This window comes from Nicotiana attenuata, unplaced genomic scaffold (assembly GCF_001879085.1).
Source record: "Nicotiana attenuata strain UT unplaced genomic scaffold, NIATTr2, whole genome shotgun sequence".
Classification (NCBI taxonomy): domain Eukaryota; kingdom Viridiplantae; phylum Streptophyta; class Magnoliopsida; order Solanales; family Solanaceae; genus Nicotiana; species Nicotiana attenuata.
In genome coordinates this window covers 37-19,510 of record NW_017673475.1, presented here as the reverse complement: position 1 = coordinate 19,510, position 19,474 = coordinate 37, and the positions used below count along the sequence as shown (strand labels likewise).

Genomic DNA, 19,474 nt, shown 5'->3' with positions numbered 1-19,474 from the left:
TTGCAATTGTTACCCAAAAATGTAAAATGTGGTTATCTGTGCAATAATTTGAGCCTAATATAAATATAAATAGCAATATTAAGCCGTGAAATTGTTATAAAGTCCTTTGTGATGCAATTTGTGCCTATTTATATAAATAAAATACTGGGATAAATTAATCAAAAATACCTAAAAAAATTTAGAAATTATGAAAAAATATCAATTGATGCTAATGCATAGTTTTGAAGGCATACATGCATTTGAAAAAATATTATAGAGAAAAATTGGGTATCAACAATGCCCATAGGACCTTCAATTTTGCCTATCTCGCTTAGAAATCATGATGTTTAGGATCTCAAATAGTTGGTAACTAAACACTTCCTATATGATTAGCAATATCATTTAGAAATCATGCCTACAGGACCTACTTTATGCTAATCTATTCGATTATTTTCTATTACATATCGAAATTATGTTTTAGGACTCCACGCTTAGCGGTCATGCCTATAGGATTTTATACTAAGTAATCAAAAGTGTTGTGCTACCATGTTCTAAAACCATGCTCCTAATGCCTCACTTGAAGCCATGTCTATAGGACTGTTCTTAACTGTTGAACTACTTAAAACAATCTAAGGCTTGAATCACCTAGAGATCCTGCTTATAGGATTTAACAATGAAGTCTGCCTTTGCTATAATATACATGCATACATCATATCTATAGGTTGAATTTAGTTCATAATGGGTCGCTTACACTTTCCACATAGAGATCATGTTTTAGGATCAAATAATACAGATTAATTCTTAAATTGTGCAGCCCAATCCTACAATTAGAAAGCATGCTTGTAGAATGATCCACCTTTGAGCCATCATCTTCTGCCAACCCGTATGTTAGTAACAGCTTGACACTTAAATGAATCTACTAGTGGAGGTAAGCATGAGCCCTTTTATGCTAACTATGCCTTTTGTGAAGTCTTACGTGTTTAAATTATTTGACGCCTAGTCTTTTAATTTTAAGCAGCCTAGGATAAGCCTAGAACCATCCACATAGTTGTCCAACATCGATCCCATAGATGTCGTGGATGCCAAACGAGGTCCCCGATCTTGCGGACTGGGCCCACAATCTGGCAGCCTCTTTGACTTATGACGAGCGCAAATGGCGAGATTTGTCGACTGGCAAATGGGAGGCTAAGCACCGTGGAGTACTTTCCTTTACGTACACTAATTTCTTTGTTGCGGGCATCGGTGAGTTTTCTGAGGTGAGACTGTCCCCTTTCGAGGAGGAGGAAGGACCTTCGACTTCTGAGACAAGGAAGGATATTAAAAGAAAGAGATCCTCAAAGGACGAGGACTCCCATAGCAAGGCAGGACCCGCCCGGGGGCGCGAGGAGGACGTCGCCGCTGACGAGGATCTCATATTTATCGGTTGTTCTATAGGCATAAATGTACCCGGAGAGGATGATTCTTCATTGATGGCTCGAACTAGGAGGCCTCCCGAGACTGTTGAGCCCACTGAGCTCGAGGCCCCTAGTCTCGAGGGAGAGGTTCCACAAGAGAGGAGGGGCGACAATGCTTCATTACCTGATTTGGTAGCTGGTTCTTGGACGTTGGGAAGTGCTCCGAGGGAAATGGGCTTCGACGTATCTTCGCCCAATTAGAGCGCATCGAGTTGCTCTACCGGGGCCGATGAGACCAGCTGGTAGATGCAAAATCGACATTCGAGAAAGCTCAGCAGCTCTGCTCTATGGTGAGTTTTGAAGTCATTATTACTTTTCTAACTTCATACTTTCTTCTTTTCAATTGAACCTTCTTTATTATAGGCCTTCGATAATCTCAAGTTTGAGCTGCTTCGCTGTGAGACTAAGTTGCATAAAACCTTGAATGGGGAGAAATCTTTCAGGCTTCTTTGTGACAAGAAGACAAGAGAGCTGATACATCTTCGATCGGAGTTGAACTAAAGTTATGATTACGAAGGCAACCTCGAGAAATAGGTAACCTTTATTTTGAGGGAATACAGGCTTCTTCTCCCATCTTCGGAAACTAACGTTTCGGTATCTCAGTTGCAAAGAAAGACAGAGACGCTGGAACGCCTTCGGTGCGAAGCCAACCAGGTTAACTCTGAATGCAACGAATTAAAGGCATAGATAGATGCTCATGTTTCGGCCAAAAGGAATGCTTTGGCTAAGGCCTCCGCCCTCGAGATACAACTTCGTAATGCTCGAGAAAGCAACTTGGTCCAGATGAGCTAGATTGCTAAGCTTGAAACAGATGTTTTGAAGATGAAGGCCAAAGTTGTGGACGCCCGAGCCGAAACCGAGGAGGTTCGAGCAAAGGCCGATACAAAGATGGCCATCTATCTGAAAGATGTTGTTGAAGCTCGTACGGAGTTGAGGGGGGCTTCCGATCGAGAGAGGACAAGCAATGAATATGTCCGATACAGATCCCGGAGGGAAAGTCTCGAGGAGATTCATGGTAAGGGCTTCGATATCTCGGAGGATATGGAGCGGTCCAAGGCGGATGAGCTCGACGCCAAGTTCCTCATTTCCGATGCTGAAGACATGAGGAGGCTTGTAAGGGAGCTGGTCCCGAGGGAGCCGATTGAGACATAGTCCCGAAGGGGGAAAAGCTAAGTTCCCGAAGGTAGACTAGGCTTTTCTTTCTTGTTCTTTGTATAGGGCTCCCTGTGGGAGTGTTGTAAATGTATTTTTGTACCATTATTTATAATAAAAAAGGAAACCTTTGGTTTTCCCTTTACATAAATTTCCACTTGCTTGTGTCTTTGTTAATGTTTTGAGTTTTGATGCTTGCCGATAGTTAGTCCGATATGTTGGACTTTAAGATAGGAACCCTTAGGTTGTGTTTGATGAGTAATTGATAATAGTTGACCGTTTAGGGCTCGATCCTCGAATCAAGTTTTGACTCGGGCTCATTGACCCTTAGGTTTTCAACATATTGGCCCTTAGGCTCTTTAGGCTGGCCCTTAGGCTCTTACACATTGACCCTTAGGCTCTTTTTAGATTGGGTCGATGCGACCTCTAATATGGATATAGTTTTCCCCATTTCGGCTGAAGATTTTGAAGTTTTGATTATGCCTTGTCATGTTTTGTGTTCGTCCAACTCTTCGACTGCTCAAATAAGAACCTCGATTATGAGTCGATATGTGACGATAATTGAGTACCTCGGGAGGTTCTCTTGAAGGCTGATTTTTCGAAGCCTTTTTGCTGAAGGCTGATTGTCTCGAAGCCTTTTCATTGTTTTGGAGCTGATATGATCGAAGCTCGTTTGCTTATGCCGGGAGTAGCCTGATTAACCGGTTCTTTCGAAGTATTTTTGAAATATTTGAAGGCCTTTAATTTTGTGGCAGCGGTCGGACGTCTTCGAGCCGCGTTAATTCGGCCGGAGCCTTTTGATATGACCGTAGTCTTTATGTTCAAACATAGCCTTTAGTCCCCGGGTGAAATGACCTCGGCGTCTATATCGAGGGTATGCCTTTTTAGGGGTCTTACAAGTTTGGATATATAGCCTTGGCCTCAATATCGGGGTTATGCCTTTTTAAGGTCTTATAAGTTTGGGCATGCCTCGTTGAGGTCTTACAGATTTGATGTTGCCTCACTGAGGGCTTACGAGCTCGAAGTTGCCTCATCGAGGTCTTATGAATTCGAGTTTTCGATGGCTCGATAAGCTGACCGTTGATGACTGTCCCCGAGTGTTCGAGAGTTTTTGGCCCTTGAGCCGTCTTATTAGAAAGTAGTGAACTTCTTCGAGCACAAAGTGTTTTGATGAACAAAGAGGCTTCCTCAATTACTTGATATATGCGTACATGTTTTTTGCCTTCGGAGGCTCGATTGTTCTACATGGACACGGTTCATTCGACCGTTTGGCCCAATACAATATTTTCCTATTGAGGTCCCCTTAGGCGTAACTCAATTTTTTCAGAAAGATATCCTCCGAGGGGGATGCCTCCAGTATTCGAGGTTGATCGAAGAGAAGCCTTGAATACTTGATGAGTTCTCCTTAGGTAGTATATGGATGTCGCCTCATTAAAAACCTCACCGGTAAAACCCGTTTGGGAAAAACCCCGATATAAGGGAAAAAGAGCGCAACGCATGCTTTAAACCCAAGGTCTTCGAGCTGGAGGGTGCTTCAATTCCTCTCAATCGAACACCTGCAATAAGTTAGTATAAAACATAAATGAAAAGGGGGAGGGTTGTACCTTGGCAATGATAGCGTTCGAGCCTCGATATGTTTCAATTGCTTGCTCCGAGGACGCAGCACGGTCCTTTATTCACTCATTCGGGTGTAGCCGATAATGTCGGTTGTGGTTGTTACTTGGCTGTTTGCTTGTCATTTTGGCTTCTTCGATGTAGAAGGCGTCGACACTGGTGCCATGTCGTGTACCGCGAACATCTCTCTTGCTACATGCTGTTCCCCGTACACTGTTTTTACTCCATCCTTGGTTGGGAATTTCATTATTTGATGGAGGGTTGATGGCATCGCCCTCATACTGTTTATCCACGGCCTTCCAAGTAAGGCATTGTATCTCATGTCACCGTTGATGACATGAAACTTGGTATCTTGGATTGTACCGGCCGCGTTGACCGGGAGGATGATCTCCCCTTTCGTTGTCTCGCTCGCCATGTTGAATCCATTGAGGACTCGAGAGGCGGGTACGATCTGGTCGAGCAGTTTGAGCTGCTCCACCACCCTCGACCTGATTATATTGGCCGAGCTACCTGGATCCACAAGCACACGTTTAATTTGAAATTTATTCAAAAGAAAACAAATTACCAGTGCGTCATTATGAGGCTGAGACAAGGTCTCGATGTCCTCTTCGCTGAATGTCAGAGCATCCTCCGGTATGTAACTCCGAGTTTGTTTTTCCCTGGTGATGGATATTTTCGTCCGCTTGACAACGGGTCCCTGTGGGGCATTGACCCCTCCAATTATCATGTGGATGACGTGTTGTAGTTCTTCTGGTTCACTCTTCCTGTTCGCCTCTCTTTCCCGAAATTGGTTTTTAGCTCGGTCGCTGAGGAACTCTCGAAGGTGCCCTTCATTGATCAGTCGGGCTACCTCTTCTCGTAGCTGGATGCAATCCTCGGTCCTATGACCGTGAGTGCCGTGATATTTGCATACCAAGTTAGGGTTCCTCTGTGAAGGATCTGACAGTATGGGTTTTGGCCACCTGGTATCTTTGATTTTACATATGGCCGATACGATGTCCGAGACATCGACGTTGAATTTGTACTCAGATAGCCGGGGTGCCTCTACCGGTCCAGTGTGCCTATTGAACCCGGCTTTACTCATGAGTCCCAGGAACTTGGACCTCGATCTGTCCTTTGATCGCCTCGAGGTGTATTACGCCTCGGGGCATTTCTTCGATCTTCTACATATGGCTGGTATCTTTCCTTGTTTGGTCTCGACTCCCTTTCTGTAAACCTTTGTTCCTTTGTTAAGAGTTTGCTAGGATATACTGATACCGAGGGGGCTCATAATTGGTCGTCTTCGACCTTGATCTTCAATTGATACCTGTTGTGCACATCTGCCCAGGTCACTGCGGGATATTCGATCAAATTTTATTTTAGCTGCTTCGAAGCAACCGAACTTCATTCGTTCAAGCCCTGAGTGAAGGCATGTACCGGCCAGTCATCGGAGACTGGTGGTAATTCCATTTGCTCCATCTAAAAGTGAGATACAAATTCCTTTAGCATCTCGTTTTCTCTCTGTTTGACTTTGAAGACATCGGACTTCCTGGTGGCGACCTTGATGGCACCAGCGTGTGCCTTTACAAAAGAGTCTGCCAACATGGCAAATGAATCTATTGAATTCGGGGGTAGGTTATGATACCACATCGTAGCCCCATTTGAAAGTGTTTCTCCAAATTTCTTCAATAAGACGGACTCAATTTCGTCATCCTTTAAGTCATTCCTTTTACAGCACAAGTATAAGCGGTAATGTGCTCATTGGGGTTCGTGGTCCCATTATACTTCAGGACATCGGCCATTCTGAATTTCATCGGGATAGGCTTCAGAGCCGCACTTTACGGGAATGGTTTCTGTACGAACTTCTTTGAATCTACACCCTTCAGAATCGGGGGTGCGCCCGGGATCTGATCGACCCTCGAGTTATACGCCTCCACCTTTTTATCGTTAGCCTCTATCTTCTTTTCTCCTGATTCAGTCCTTTTGGTGAGGTCCTCGAGCATCTTCATAATAACGGGATCTGCTGCTAACCCGTTGTAACTCGATCTCTCTGGTGCCTGCTCGACTCGAGGAGCCGTTTCCGGTGCTGCTGTGCTTGGAGTTTTTTGTTGACTTTGTAGCTGAGCAATAGCCACTTGTTGTGCTTGCAACATCTCTAAGATGACTTGAAGGCTAACTTCTCTTTCCTCCCGAGTTGGAGTCCCCTATGCTTCATGTTAGTTTTCCCCGCGCACACTTCCGTTGGTATTAGAGTTTACATCGACATGCACAGCGTTGCGTGAGCCCAAGTCGACGGGGATTTGTGCTGGTGCCACCCCTGGGTTTTGCGGTGGTACGCCGGCATCTGCACCGTTCTCTCCATGAAGCCCAATACCGTTGTTTTCGTGTGTATTTGCTGAGTTAGAAATTTTTGACCTGAAATCAAAGATTCTTGGACAAGAAAAAGCGTGAAGAATAACTTGTGTTTTCAAAAAACTAGCACCAAAACAATCACTATTATTTTTAGCCCCACGGTGGGCGCCAAACTGTTTACCTTGAAAATGGTATTAACAATTATATTTGATTTTGTGGTTCTAAAAATATGTGATTTATTTCAATACTAGTTGTTAGGCAATAGATGCTTGATGTAAGTAAAGAATATAAGATATGCAAACCGATGTTATCGCAAGATTGGGCCTCGAGCTGGCTGGAACAGGGGCTTCGAGGCCTAGTTAGGGCAGTTAGCTGTGAACAGTTGATGGAGAAACAATGATATTGAAGGCCTCAAAAAATAGCCTTTTGCGGTTAATGATGGGCAATAAATGAAGAACAATGAATGAACAATAAATGAACGAGCAATAAATCTCTAGAGTAATTGTTGAACACGTTTAGGCAAGAAAAGCAGAGAATGTTCTATTGCATTCAATATTCATGTGTTACAAAATGACAAGGTCCCCTTTATATAGGAGGGGAAATCTCAACATAGTACATGTCTAATAATGACAAGGAAATGCTATTGGTACAGTTGTATAATGGCTTAGTACGGATGTGTACTATTTCTTGCAGACTCTGTCAGTTCTAATCACGTGTCCTCAGGAACTTTCCCGCCTTTCCATGACGATCATCGATTTGTGTTGCTCCGAGATTGACCACAGTGAACCTTCGAAATGTTCCCTCGAGGACGCACCTTGGGGTCACACTTCAAATTCTGTTTCGGGCTTCTCGAGGTCGGGCGTGGAGTGCCACAGTATCCCCAAAGTCGAACTCCCCGATTTTTGGCCGTATACACTCTTTTATGAAGAAGATAAAACCTGCTTAAAGCATAATCTTAATTGGTTAGAGACTCGTGCTGATTATATGTTATGAAATAAATGTTATAATTCTAAACTAAAGTCCACAGGATAAGAAGACAAGAATAGAGAGAAGACTAGAATGATTATATTTCTTTATATTTCCGATTGTCTCTTTCACAAAAAAAAACATATTATTTATAGGTTACAAATATGGGCATATGCAGATTTTTTCGTAAGTGGTATTGGTATTAAAAAAGTAAACATGTGAAAAAATCATTTTACCATCATTATTTTTTTTTTCAAAAAATCATATCATATTGATAAAACATAATCCAAACGAATTTATATTTTTTTGAAATATATTTTAATAGATTGATTTGGGTAACTTTTTTTTTCATGAAATGAATAGAAAGCAATACATGTTAAGTGATCTTGTTCGCACTTGCCTTTAAATAGGTCTAGATTAACAATAGAAATAACTGATGTTCGAAAAAATATTAAAATATAGGTCATAGTTGAGACTCGAACTCCCGACCTAAGCTAGGGAGAAAATGAGCCGAACCGGTGATGTGAGACGTTCTATCTATTTAGGGGATTCATTTGGTTTTAACTTAAAATTTTTCATACTATTTATAAGTTTATTTAGTAAAAAGTTCGGCTAAGCGGTGATGGCATCGCTTGAGCTAAAGCAAATCTGTCATTGGTTAGAAAGAATCTTTTCACATTACAATAATTAATGGTTTCATTTATTTGGTACATGATTGCTAAAGAAATTATAGAAGGGACATTCACATTCATTAAATTTAGGCAGAATACATCGGCAGGCCATTAAACTTGTCCTCACTTTCCACTATCACACTTAATGTTGAGTCTGTTCCATTTGAACCCTATAACAAGGTTATTACTGTGTCACATAGACACAAAAAATATACGGGCCACCTTGCGTGGGAATCACGGATGTTTAGCGCGCAAGGTCTACAAAAAAAGCTGACATGGACTATTCCAATGGTAATAAACCAAACCCCACATTATTTTCCTTATTTTAACCTCTCTCTCCATTGTTATCTTCTCTCAAGCCCTAATTTCTCTCCATTTCAACTGAGCTAAATTCTTCATTAAGAAGTGAAAATCGGAGCTTTTTTTTTTCAATTTGAAAGAACTCCACCCTCCTTAGTCAAATTTTTGACGTAATCTTTCCTGCTACTTCTCTTAATTTCTGTTCGAATAGTGTCTCAAAATACCGAAAGTGTTGACTGGTGTCGATGTGGTCATTCGTGTGAACTGAAAATTTCATGGAGTGTTGCTAACCCAAGAAGGTACTTTATATGCAAAATTGGCAAAGCAAGTGTATTCCACAAAAACTTCTTTATACGATATTATTTGCCATTGATTTATATCAATTGATTTTTTTGTTTTTTGAAGGACAATGGGGGATGTAAATATTTTAAATGGTTTGAGGACTAGTTTCCTGAGCAAGCGAATAGAGTTATATGGGTTTTGTTGAAGAGAGTGAACGCATTTGATCAAGAAAGAGATCGAGCAAAAAAATAGAGGAACACAGCAATGTTTGTTTTTGTACTGGTGGCCTTAATCATATGACTTTGTTGTGGTTCTTGCTCTTGTTGATGGACTGAACCAAGTTTCTGGAAAAATCGTTGTTAATTTAGGCTAGTTAATGTAGTTAGTGTTGGGAACTGTTGCTCTACTTTTGTTCATTGTTGTTGTACTTGGGATGGTAGGGATCCTATTTTGTATAATTGATACTTCCTTATCAATGCAATGTATCTTTGTTTTTGTTTAAAAAATTTGCAATTCTTTAGTGTTTACTGCAATTCTTTAGTGTTCACTGCAATTCCTTAGAATTTAGACTAGTTAATGTAGTCAGTCTTATGAATGGAATGGAACTACTTCACTGCAAAAGCTACTAAAAGACGTGCTGCAAATTATATAAGTGCATATTACAGTAGTGAAAAGGAATGGAACTTAGTTTCCTCCTTTCTTCTCCCTTCCATTTCTTAGACCGGTTAGACTATATGTGCCTTGCACATATTCTTTGTTCTGCCATAGGTAATAACTCTTTAACGGATACCAAAAGCCCATTCAAAACAATATATACAACATTAGAAATTAAACTAGAAGATAGAATATCAACAACTAACAAACATAAATAAATTATTTACCTTTTGCATATCTGACATTACTATTAGGCCACAACCTTCACCTAGTTGCAAATCTTCTATCAAGTTACCGAGGAACCAACTCCATGAATGTTTAGTTTCATGGTGTACAACAGCCCAAGCAATAAAAAATATTTATTGGTTCCCATTTCTTCCCTCAGCCACCAGTAATTCACCCTTGCAGCTTCCCTTTATGAAACAACCATCTAAACCAATGATGTTCCTACATCCTTCTAACCAACCTTTCTTGAGTGCATCAAAACAGATATAGAAGTACTGAAATAGGTTCTTACCAGGCTCAGATTCTCTGTCAATTTTCACAAAACAGCCCATGGTTGGTTTCCTTAATACTATCAGCATAGTCACACAATCTGGCAATCTCTAGCTTCCAATCCCCCATAAACTTTCTCAGAACAATCTGTTTGGCTCTATAAGCTATTGTTCTGCCAATATACAATCCCAACCTCTCTCTAACTAGTTCTTGAATTTCCCAGATTCTCATATAAGGAGCAGCAGTAAGTTCTTTCTTGAATTTGTTAGCAATGTATTTTGAATTACACATCTTGTTGGTGTTTAGTGGTTGACATTTATGAACAAGATGATACTTTTTGATCATGAAGTCACCAGAATCTCTATCAACTGAAGCATACAACTCCCAGTTGCATTGTTTTTTGATTTACACTTTACCCTTACCCTAACATTCTCATTTGTTTAAGCTTTAACTTAACTTTATACTCTATTGCATAATCAGGCACTGCCTTCCTAAATTCTCCAACATTCTTATATCATGCCCAAATCAAAAATTGCCACTTCACATTCAGTGTTATATCTAACATTTGTGCTCTTTCTTCTACTTGGAAGGCCAACACCAGGCTGAAAATCCAACTCTACCTCTTCGTCAGTATCATCACTGCCAGTATCAGAACAGTCAATGAACTCCTCATCGCTTCCTAATCAGCCAACATATTTCCCTTTTTTGTTAAATCCTATATCTTCAAAACCTTTATCAATTCGAGCTTTTCTTATAGGCACACTAGCAGTTTCATGTTGTTTCTTCCTTCTGGTACCATTCTTTTTAGTTCTCCTCTCATTTCTGAAGGTCCTGGCCTCTTCATCAACTCACTATCATTCTCCTCAAGAAGTTCATCAAGATCTGACTCACTACTAGCTACCTCTAAAGCAACCTCTTCTTCATCAGCCCCTTCTCCACCATTCAGATTCTCTACACTATCAACTTCCTCTTCTACATTACCAGAAAAATCTTCCCCACCAGAAGCAGCCCCTTCCCCACCAATAACAGTCTCAAACTCTTCAAGTGGAGGCTCTTCAACAGGTTGTGGTCCATTTATACTGTTTGGACCATCTTCTATTATTGCCCTAGATGGATTATTAATTGTGTTGTTTCTTTCTTCAACAACATTCGGCCCACATAAATATCCAATTGGGACCACACTATCAAAAATTATCTCAACAACATGTGAAATGTACAAGTCTAAAATACCCTCATTACAGTAACAAGCAATATTATATAGTTGTTCATCATCTTCCACCAAGACAAGTTCTTTGGAATTAGGGTTAAAGACATAAAATAAACCAACAGTTGCATAACCCAGCCCTCTTGTGTAATATTGAAGTTCATAAAGGAGAAATGGTCTTTGTTAATAGAAAACTAATTTATCTCTATATTAGTGACATATTTCGCACTTGGAGATTCGGTAAATGGTCCACATTGGTGAAAGCGGACAAGAATGGATTCGTCCACTGATATGATTTTAACCTAAAGTGAACAAAAAAAACAACACGAGAGCACAGTCAGCAAGATTCGAAGAAAAGAAATGAAAAAATCTATTTTTGTATCTACAATTCCTAAAAACACCATTACTAACACAAAAACCCTAATAAATAACTAAAATCTTAATAAAAGAGTAACTCGAGACATACCAATAAAGGAGTAACTCGAGACAACACTCTTGCTAATGGAGCAATCGATTTTGGAAGCGGAATAGGATAGACGAAGACGGGAAAGAGGTTAGGCTTTTTTTTTTACTAAGGGTTGTAAAGATTAAAGGTAATTATATGGGTTGGCATTTTAATCTTGAACCCGATTTGTTTGACTTGGATTACCCGTTACACATGGATCTTACGTGGACAATAATTCCACATGGAAGAAACTTATTCGTCGGCTATTACACGTTAGCAACGCTTATATACACGTGCTTGACTTATAAAAGCCCGTGTGTTTTTTATGTCTAAGTGACATAGTAATAACCTTCTATAGTGTTCAAATGGAACAAACTCAAGGTTAAGTGTCATAGTGAAAAGTGAGGACAAAGTTTAATGACCTGCCGATGTATTCTGCCTTAAATTTATAACAACATGAAAAATGTCTCTATTCTATCTTGATTAAGTTTATAACAGAGTCATATCAATAATATAAAGCCCGTTTGGCCAAACTGCCAAAAATTATTTATTTTGAAAGTGATTTGAAAAAGTTCTTTTGCAAAATAGCAATTTGTGTTTGGCCAATTCGTTTGAGTAGTACTTTTTGCAAGCTCATTGTGTTTGATCACTATTTTAAAAAGCTTTTAAGTAACAAATTACGAAAAAGGACAATAAAGGTTCAATTTGCGATTAGAATTATTTAGAAAAGAAAAATAAATTTAAATATTTATTTAAAAAAAATTCAATTAAAATATAAAACAACAACAACAACAACAACCCAGTATAGTCCCACAAAGTGGGGTCTGGGGAGGGTAATACGTACACGGGCCTTACCCCTACCCGAAAGGGCAGAGAGGTTGTTTCCAATCGACCCTCGGCTCAGGAAAGAAAAGGTAAAGGAAAAAGAAAAACAAAAAAGCATTAGTGACTCCAGCAGAAATCGCATAAATAATTATCTAAACATAAAACCATAAATTAAATGGCATGCAATAATATCGACCAGTAACTACCATAAGGGGGCACAATACAATACGCAAGTCATCTATGGAGAGCCCTACCAAACCCCACCTAGCCCTGGGAATGAAGTACGAAAAGTTCTAGAAGCCCATATCCTACAACCCTGATACTAGACCTCGAGACTTTCCTATCAAGGGCCATGTCCTCGGAAATCCGCATTCTTGCCATGTCCTGCCTAATCACCTCTCCCCAATACTTCCTAGGCCTCCCTCTGCCTCGACTCGAGCCAACCACCGCCAGCCGCTCACAACTCCTTACCGGGGCATCAGGGCTTCTCCTTCGCACATGCCCGAACCACCTGAGCCTCGCTTCCCGCATCCTCTCATCCACTGGGGCCACCCCCACCTTCTCCCGAATAACTTCATTCTTAATCTTATCTAACCTGGTGCGCCCGCACATCCACCTGAGAATCCTCATCTCCGCAACCTTCACTCTCTGAACATGCGATTTCTTAACCGGCCAGCACTCCGCCCCATACAACATGGCAGGTCTAACCACAGCTCTATAAAACTTCCCCTTGAGTTTCGGTGGCACATTTTTGTCACACAAGACTCCTGATGCAAGCCTCCATTTCGACCACCCCGCCCCTATACGGTGAGTGACATCCTCGTCGATCTCTCCGTCCCCTTGAATCACCGACCCAAGATATTTGAAACTGTCCCTCTTGGAGATGACCTGAGATCCAAGCTTCACGTCCCTGCCTACTTCACTCGACTTGGCGCTAAACTTGCACTCCAGGTATTCTGTCTTAGACCTGCTTAGTTTGAAACCCTTACACTCGAGCTTCTCCCTGCCTACTCCGTCCTTTTCGAAACTCTATTGGCATATTCCGCCGATGGACCCTGAACTACATATGGCCTGATTCCTGTAAAACCAGGGATATGTAGGCAGCTCAAGAGCCAGAGCTCGGTCGAAATTCTTTGCAAATCACCTGTTTCGGTCAAAATTGGCAATCCTATCTTTACCCGATAACTCTTTCATCCATCCCGGGTAAAGAGGGGCAGCTGTTGATACCCAATTTTTCCCTAGATATTTTTATACTCAAAATACTTTTAAAATAACATATATATGCTTATATGAGCATACCCAAGTGTTTTGGTATTTTTCCAAATTTTTAAAGATTTTTTAAACCAATTTATTGTCTATTTTAATACTACAAAATTCAATAATTATTCCCAAAAAATTATCATTTTGTGAATAATTCATTTTATTCTCATATTTACACCAAAATATAATTAAGGTGATTTTTTCATATTTTTTACAGATTTATTTGGCATTTTTCAAACTAAATTGCATATAATTGCAATTATAGCCTATTTTACAATTATAAAATCGTTTCCAGTATTTTAGATTAATGTTTATACATTATTAGTTACTTAAGTGCTTTTAATTTGTTTTTAAAATCATTCTCACTATTTTATAAAATAAAAAAAGGGGAAAAAATGGCCATTAAGTGCTAGCCAGATTTTATTTCAATTGTAGCCACATTAGACCCCCAAATTAGCCCAATTTTAGACCCGATTAGTCTAGCCCAACAACCCGTTTGAACCGACCCACCCGGTCTCCCATCTAACCCCTTCTAATCACAACCGTTGATCTAAAAGATCAACGGCCCAAATACACCCTTTCCTTTTTAATTTACCAAACCCCCCCAACCCTAATTCATTTCCCTCTACCCGCCGCCCTTGAATTCCCTTCCTTTCCTATTCTCTCTCCAAACCCTAGTCGCCGCCACCCAAGCTAACCCTAATCCCTTGGATTCTCGCCGGTTTCCATGGCTTCTCAGGCCGTGAAACCCTCATACTCACCTCCTATCGCTCTTGTGCGCTTGGTATTTGAAGGTTTGAGGCTAGACCTCAAAGGTCTCCACCCAGATCTCCGCCGACTTGAGGGCTCCGGCCATCTCCGGCTTGGCTCCGGCCTATCTTAGCCTCCTGAGCCTGTTTCCAGTCTTATCCGACTTAGATCGGACATTTTTCGAAGCCTTTCTCGTTCTAGGGTTCACCTGAAACCCTAGCTGTTCGAGGTTTTTCTCCAATTCTCTTCAGATCTGTGTGTATTCATGCTTTACTTTGAGTTTTTAAAAGGTTTCCCCAACTTTTCTTTATAAAATTCTTTTTCCAAAGTCACTTCTTTCTGATTTAGGGTTTCTGAAAAAAAATGCTTATGTGTTTTCCGATCTTTCTTCTCCCTTTCTCGTGTATGTTTGTCTCTACCATGTTCTTATGTTTTCTCTTTTTTTTACACATGTTCTTCTACTATGTTTGCTATATTTTGTTCTTCCTTCTACTATGTTTCTGTGTTATGTTTTCACATGTATCTATGTTTCTGTGCTATGTTTATGTTTTGTGCTATGTTTTCACATGCTATGTTCTGCTACTTGCCTTCCATTACGACTTGATATGCTTCGCCTACTGTATTTTTCTACCATGTTCATTAAGTGTTCTTACTATGCCTGTTTAAGCATATTTTCCTCTACCGTTTCTTCTACTCTCATTGTGTTTCGAATTAATTCCATGACTCTGTTTGCATTAAACCTACTACTGTATCTGCTTGTTTCCTCTTCTTTGCATTTGCTTCAAGTCGAAAACCCTAGGATTTGGGGTTTTTGGCGAGTTTGGTCTTGTGTGTTTGGACTAGGGTTCTATTTGAGCCTTGGACTCTCTCAAACTCACTTGGGGTCCATGTACTGAGTTTGAATCCTTTTGTGTATGAATTCTTCTATACTAGACTCCTCTGATTAGCATGACAACCCCTTTTATATGTGTTAAAATCTTTCTTCAAAAGGTTTTCCAACTTGTGTTCGAATCAGAATCCTTTTTTTGGGGTTAATTGATTGCTACTGATTCTTCTTAAGTAAAACCTTTTCCTTAGCCTTTCTGACTTGGTTATTCATGAACCAATAGTTGCAAATCTCTGATTCCTAGATTTATTGGGTACTGATTGGTTCTTACCTTATTTGTTTAACCGTGTATTTCAAAATTTCTTCCCTTAATTAAACTCCTATGTATTTACCCCTAATTGCCTACTTTGCACAAGATGCTTACTTGATCTCTTTCCTTAAATACTCTTTTGTTCATTACCGTTTAAGTTTGAACTCCTTAATTAAAGGAAGTTCTTCTACTGATTGATTCTAATTGGTACATGGTTATTTCTTTGCCTTATTCCTTGCCTGTTTTCAAACTATAAATACATGCTCTTTTATTAACCCAACACACCCAACATTCGTAGTTTTTTGAACTCACACTCACACTCAAAAAGTATTCTCTCTTGTTGCTCGTACTGTGGCCTATTTGCAAGACTTCTGCTTTCTTTTGCTTGTCTCTTTCTGGAACTGGTATGTCCTAGTTTTAATTCCAGCATCAACTCTAATGTGTTTACTTACCAATTCTCCTGTCCATGCTTACTTTACTGCCTGTAGAATTTAACCTTTGTATAGTATGTTTATATCTTGCTTATGTCTTGCAATGAATCCCATTCCCCATGTCCCCCTATGTGTTTGAGCTATAGTTTACAAAAAACATGGCAATATACAAAGTTATTGTCCGTGGATGTAAACAGGACCCTTTGGGTCCTAAGCTCTTTCAGTTTCCCATCACCATTCCCTTGTGTGTGTTTGAGTTAAGGTTTTGACTGGCAGCAACCAAATTGCTGTCCAGGGTTGAACCTGACCTTCAATAGGTCCTAACTCTCCAATGTTTGGCTAGTGGGCTGGTCAGGGGTGTGCCAGCATTTTATGTCGCTGGGCATGACCACCAGCCTGCCTTGGCATCCCTTATATCCCTCAACTGCACTTACACTTGTTCCTAGACTCTAAGTTCTGCCTCCCTCCAATGAGCCTTGCCTAGGGACCTTGAACTCCCTCTGAACTTGGACATTAGAGGGCTGGCCCTTCCACACTGCACTTTCATTCAGTTTTGATATCTGGGTGTGAGCATTGCCTGGAGTTCTTGAAATTTCGTGGAACTTTGACACACTCCAGATAAGAGAAAGGCTTTGGAACCTGATCCTAGCAGTTGGCTCATATCATATTGTTAGACCTTGGGTTTGAATTAGGCTCCTTGGATGCAGCTTAAGAGTTCTGATTTTAATTTTATTTCCCGTTTTCGATTCATCTTGGTCTGTAATAAAATTTTGTAATAACCTCTGGGTTGATTAGTGAAAAGGGAAGGGTAACCATGCATGCAAAGGGGTAGATATCATGCTCATAGGGAATTACCACACTTCTGTACTCATGTATCTTGCCTACAGCTTTGCACATTTGCATATCACACGTAGATACCATGTCTATAGGTTTATGCATCCACGTAGATACCATGTCTATAGGTTTATGCATCTCCATATCGATACCATGTCTATAGGAATTTTGCATCTCCATATGGATACCACGCCTATAAGTAACCAGAAATCCAGACTCTACGCATGCATTGTTCACTAGGCAAACCTATTTATAGGATTAACTGCTAACAGTACTCAGATACCATGCTTATAGTATTTCTGCGCTTTCGCTACGCTTATAAAAAGTGTTCAAATTAACGACGCTAGAAAGTATGCCTATAGGAATTATCAATCAAATCTGCATCACTCGTTTTAAGATTAGCACTAATTACAGAACTCGCACCATTCTGTTAAAACTGGTAACTTTCTTAATCAGTTTGTTTCTTTATTCCTGAAACCAGTAGATGCCATCCCTGTAGGCCATCACGTAGGCAAACAAGTATGTAGTTAATTAATTGCACTGGTCTTCGATAAGTTGCAGCCAGGCGAGCCTAATGCGAACTTCTTGCCTAAAAATATGTAATGAACCAGCCTGCCTAACGTTAAGCATAATTTCGACCTAATCAGTACATGTAAGACATGCTAAACTACATGATTTTCTGTGATTAAAGGAGGTTTATCTGAGCCTTAATTGTTTTGTGCTCCCATAACTGCTTTCATGTGTTTTGCTTGACGCCTTAGTATTTTAACCTTTTTAAACCTCTGAAAAGCCAAGCTTCCTCCCTTTAGGATTAGTAGTCCTAAAAGCCTCCAGGACTGATAGGTGGGATGGGTGATAGCATGCAATAAGTAAACGAGACTATTTCGCGCTTAATACCTTAACGGGGTGGGAAGGGTAGGCATGGAGATGATGATCACACGATAACACTACGCGTACAATTGATTACCGGTGTTGTGTGGATGATCCATGTGATTTATAAACCTAGGACCCCTTTTCTTATACAACTTTGTTTAATATCAATAAAATCCTGTCTTTTCAACTACTCAAAACTCTTCCTTAATTTTACTGCATTATGCCTTTTCTTCCAATTTTTCTTCTTTGTTTATTCAATGTATTAATTAATTTTCTGTGTTTAGTCACCCTTTTAAACAAATTTTAGATCATCTAGACCTTGATCCCACATACTTGTCACGTATTTATTTGCAACCCTTATGTGTAAAATCCTTTGTGTATCTATTTGCATTAAAGTCACAACATAGCATGGTCGGGAACCACACTAGTGGATCTTGAGGGGTGCCTAACACCTTCCCCTTGAGATAATTTCTAGCCCTTACCCGAACTCTGATTTTCCAACTCAAAAACCCTTCTTAGTGTCCTAATGCACTCAATCATTAGGTGGCGACTCTTCAATTCCAAAAACCCAATTCCCAAACGGGAATAGAGTTGTCTTCCTGAATGTCGTAAACCCGATTTCGCGAGAAAAAGGGGGCGTCGACAAACCCTCTATCGCTCCTTCTGAGGAGGAGGTAATCAATCTGAGTCCTCGCCGCCGAACTTTTGAAAGTAACCAAGTGCTCCTCCCTCTTTGGAAATGACGAGTTCGCAATCAAAAGCTCGAAAGCCGTGGCGAAATCAAGCAGCGAAGTGCCTCCTCCGTTCCTAACCCCAAGGCCAAAGCCACCATGCACCTCGCCATAACCACCAGCAGCAGCCCCAATATGGCCATTAAAGTCCCCTCTAACAACTAACTTCTCAGAGTGGGGAATACTACTCACCAACTCGTCCAAGCCCTCCCAAAAGCGCCTCTTAACCTCCTCATCCAGGCCTGCTTGCGGCGCGTAAGCGCTGATGAATTGAGGACGCATCCACCAATAACCAACTTAATAGACATTAACCTATCATTCACTCGCCTAAACTCAACCACGGACTCCCTAAGATCCCTATCCACCAAGATTCCCACTCCATTCTTACCCCTCACAACCCAAGAATACCACAGCTTAAACTCGTCTACATTCCTCGCCTTCAACCCTACCCACCTAGTCTCCTGTACACAAGCTATGCTGACCCTCCTCTTCTGAAGAATCTTCGCCAACTCAATGGACTTACCCATCAGTGTGCCTATGTTCCACGACCCGATCCTCAATCTATGAGTGCCTGTTATCCCCTTCCCACCCTTGCCTCCCATCCCACCCACAGAACCGCTCAACGCCCCCCTGCTCACCCCCACCACCACCACCATCCCCAAGGACATGACCTTACACTACCATCCCCCGCCGCGGCCACTATACCTCAAACAGAAAACAGTGGCGCACACACGAACTATAGCAGAGTACGTAAAAGGATGCTAGCTAGATAGCCACAGAGTAAACCACACACAAGATGCTAGCTAGAATACATAAAAGGGTGTACAGAGTAAACAAGAGAGCGGGAGGTACCAACTCCCGATGGAAAAACCTGAAAGTAAGCTTTGATGCGCCCGAGGACAACTACTGCCAACTCTTGCACGTCCCGGCCGGTGTTGCTTCGCTCTTCATTTCCAAACGCGGCAAGCTCGCCTCATCTGCCGCGACTAGTACCTGAAAATCACACACACAAAAACAAGAGGGGGGGCTGCCTGACCCGGGAAAGAGGAGGGGGGAAAGGAAGATGGAGTTGGGTGAGGGGTGAAGA

General features: G+C 40.9%; 1 protein-coding gene across 1 annotated transcript; it reads right to left on the bottom strand.

Moving 5' to 3' along the window:
* Positions 1 to 10,407: 10,407 nt before the first annotated feature.
* On the bottom strand, positions 10,408 to 19,043 carry LOC109216471 (craniofacial development protein 2-like). The gene is made up of 4 exons (XM_019380631.1): positions 18,700 to 19,043; positions 18,305 to 18,649; positions 10,751 to 11,079; positions 10,408 to 10,577 (listed from the first exon to the last, which is right to left on the bottom strand). The coding sequence occupies exons 1-4, from the start codon at positions 19,041 to 19,043 to the stop codon at positions 10,408 to 10,410; spliced, it is 1,188 nt and encodes a 395-aa protein (XP_019236176.1).
* Between the last annotated feature and the right edge of the window lie 431 nt (positions 19,044 to 19,474).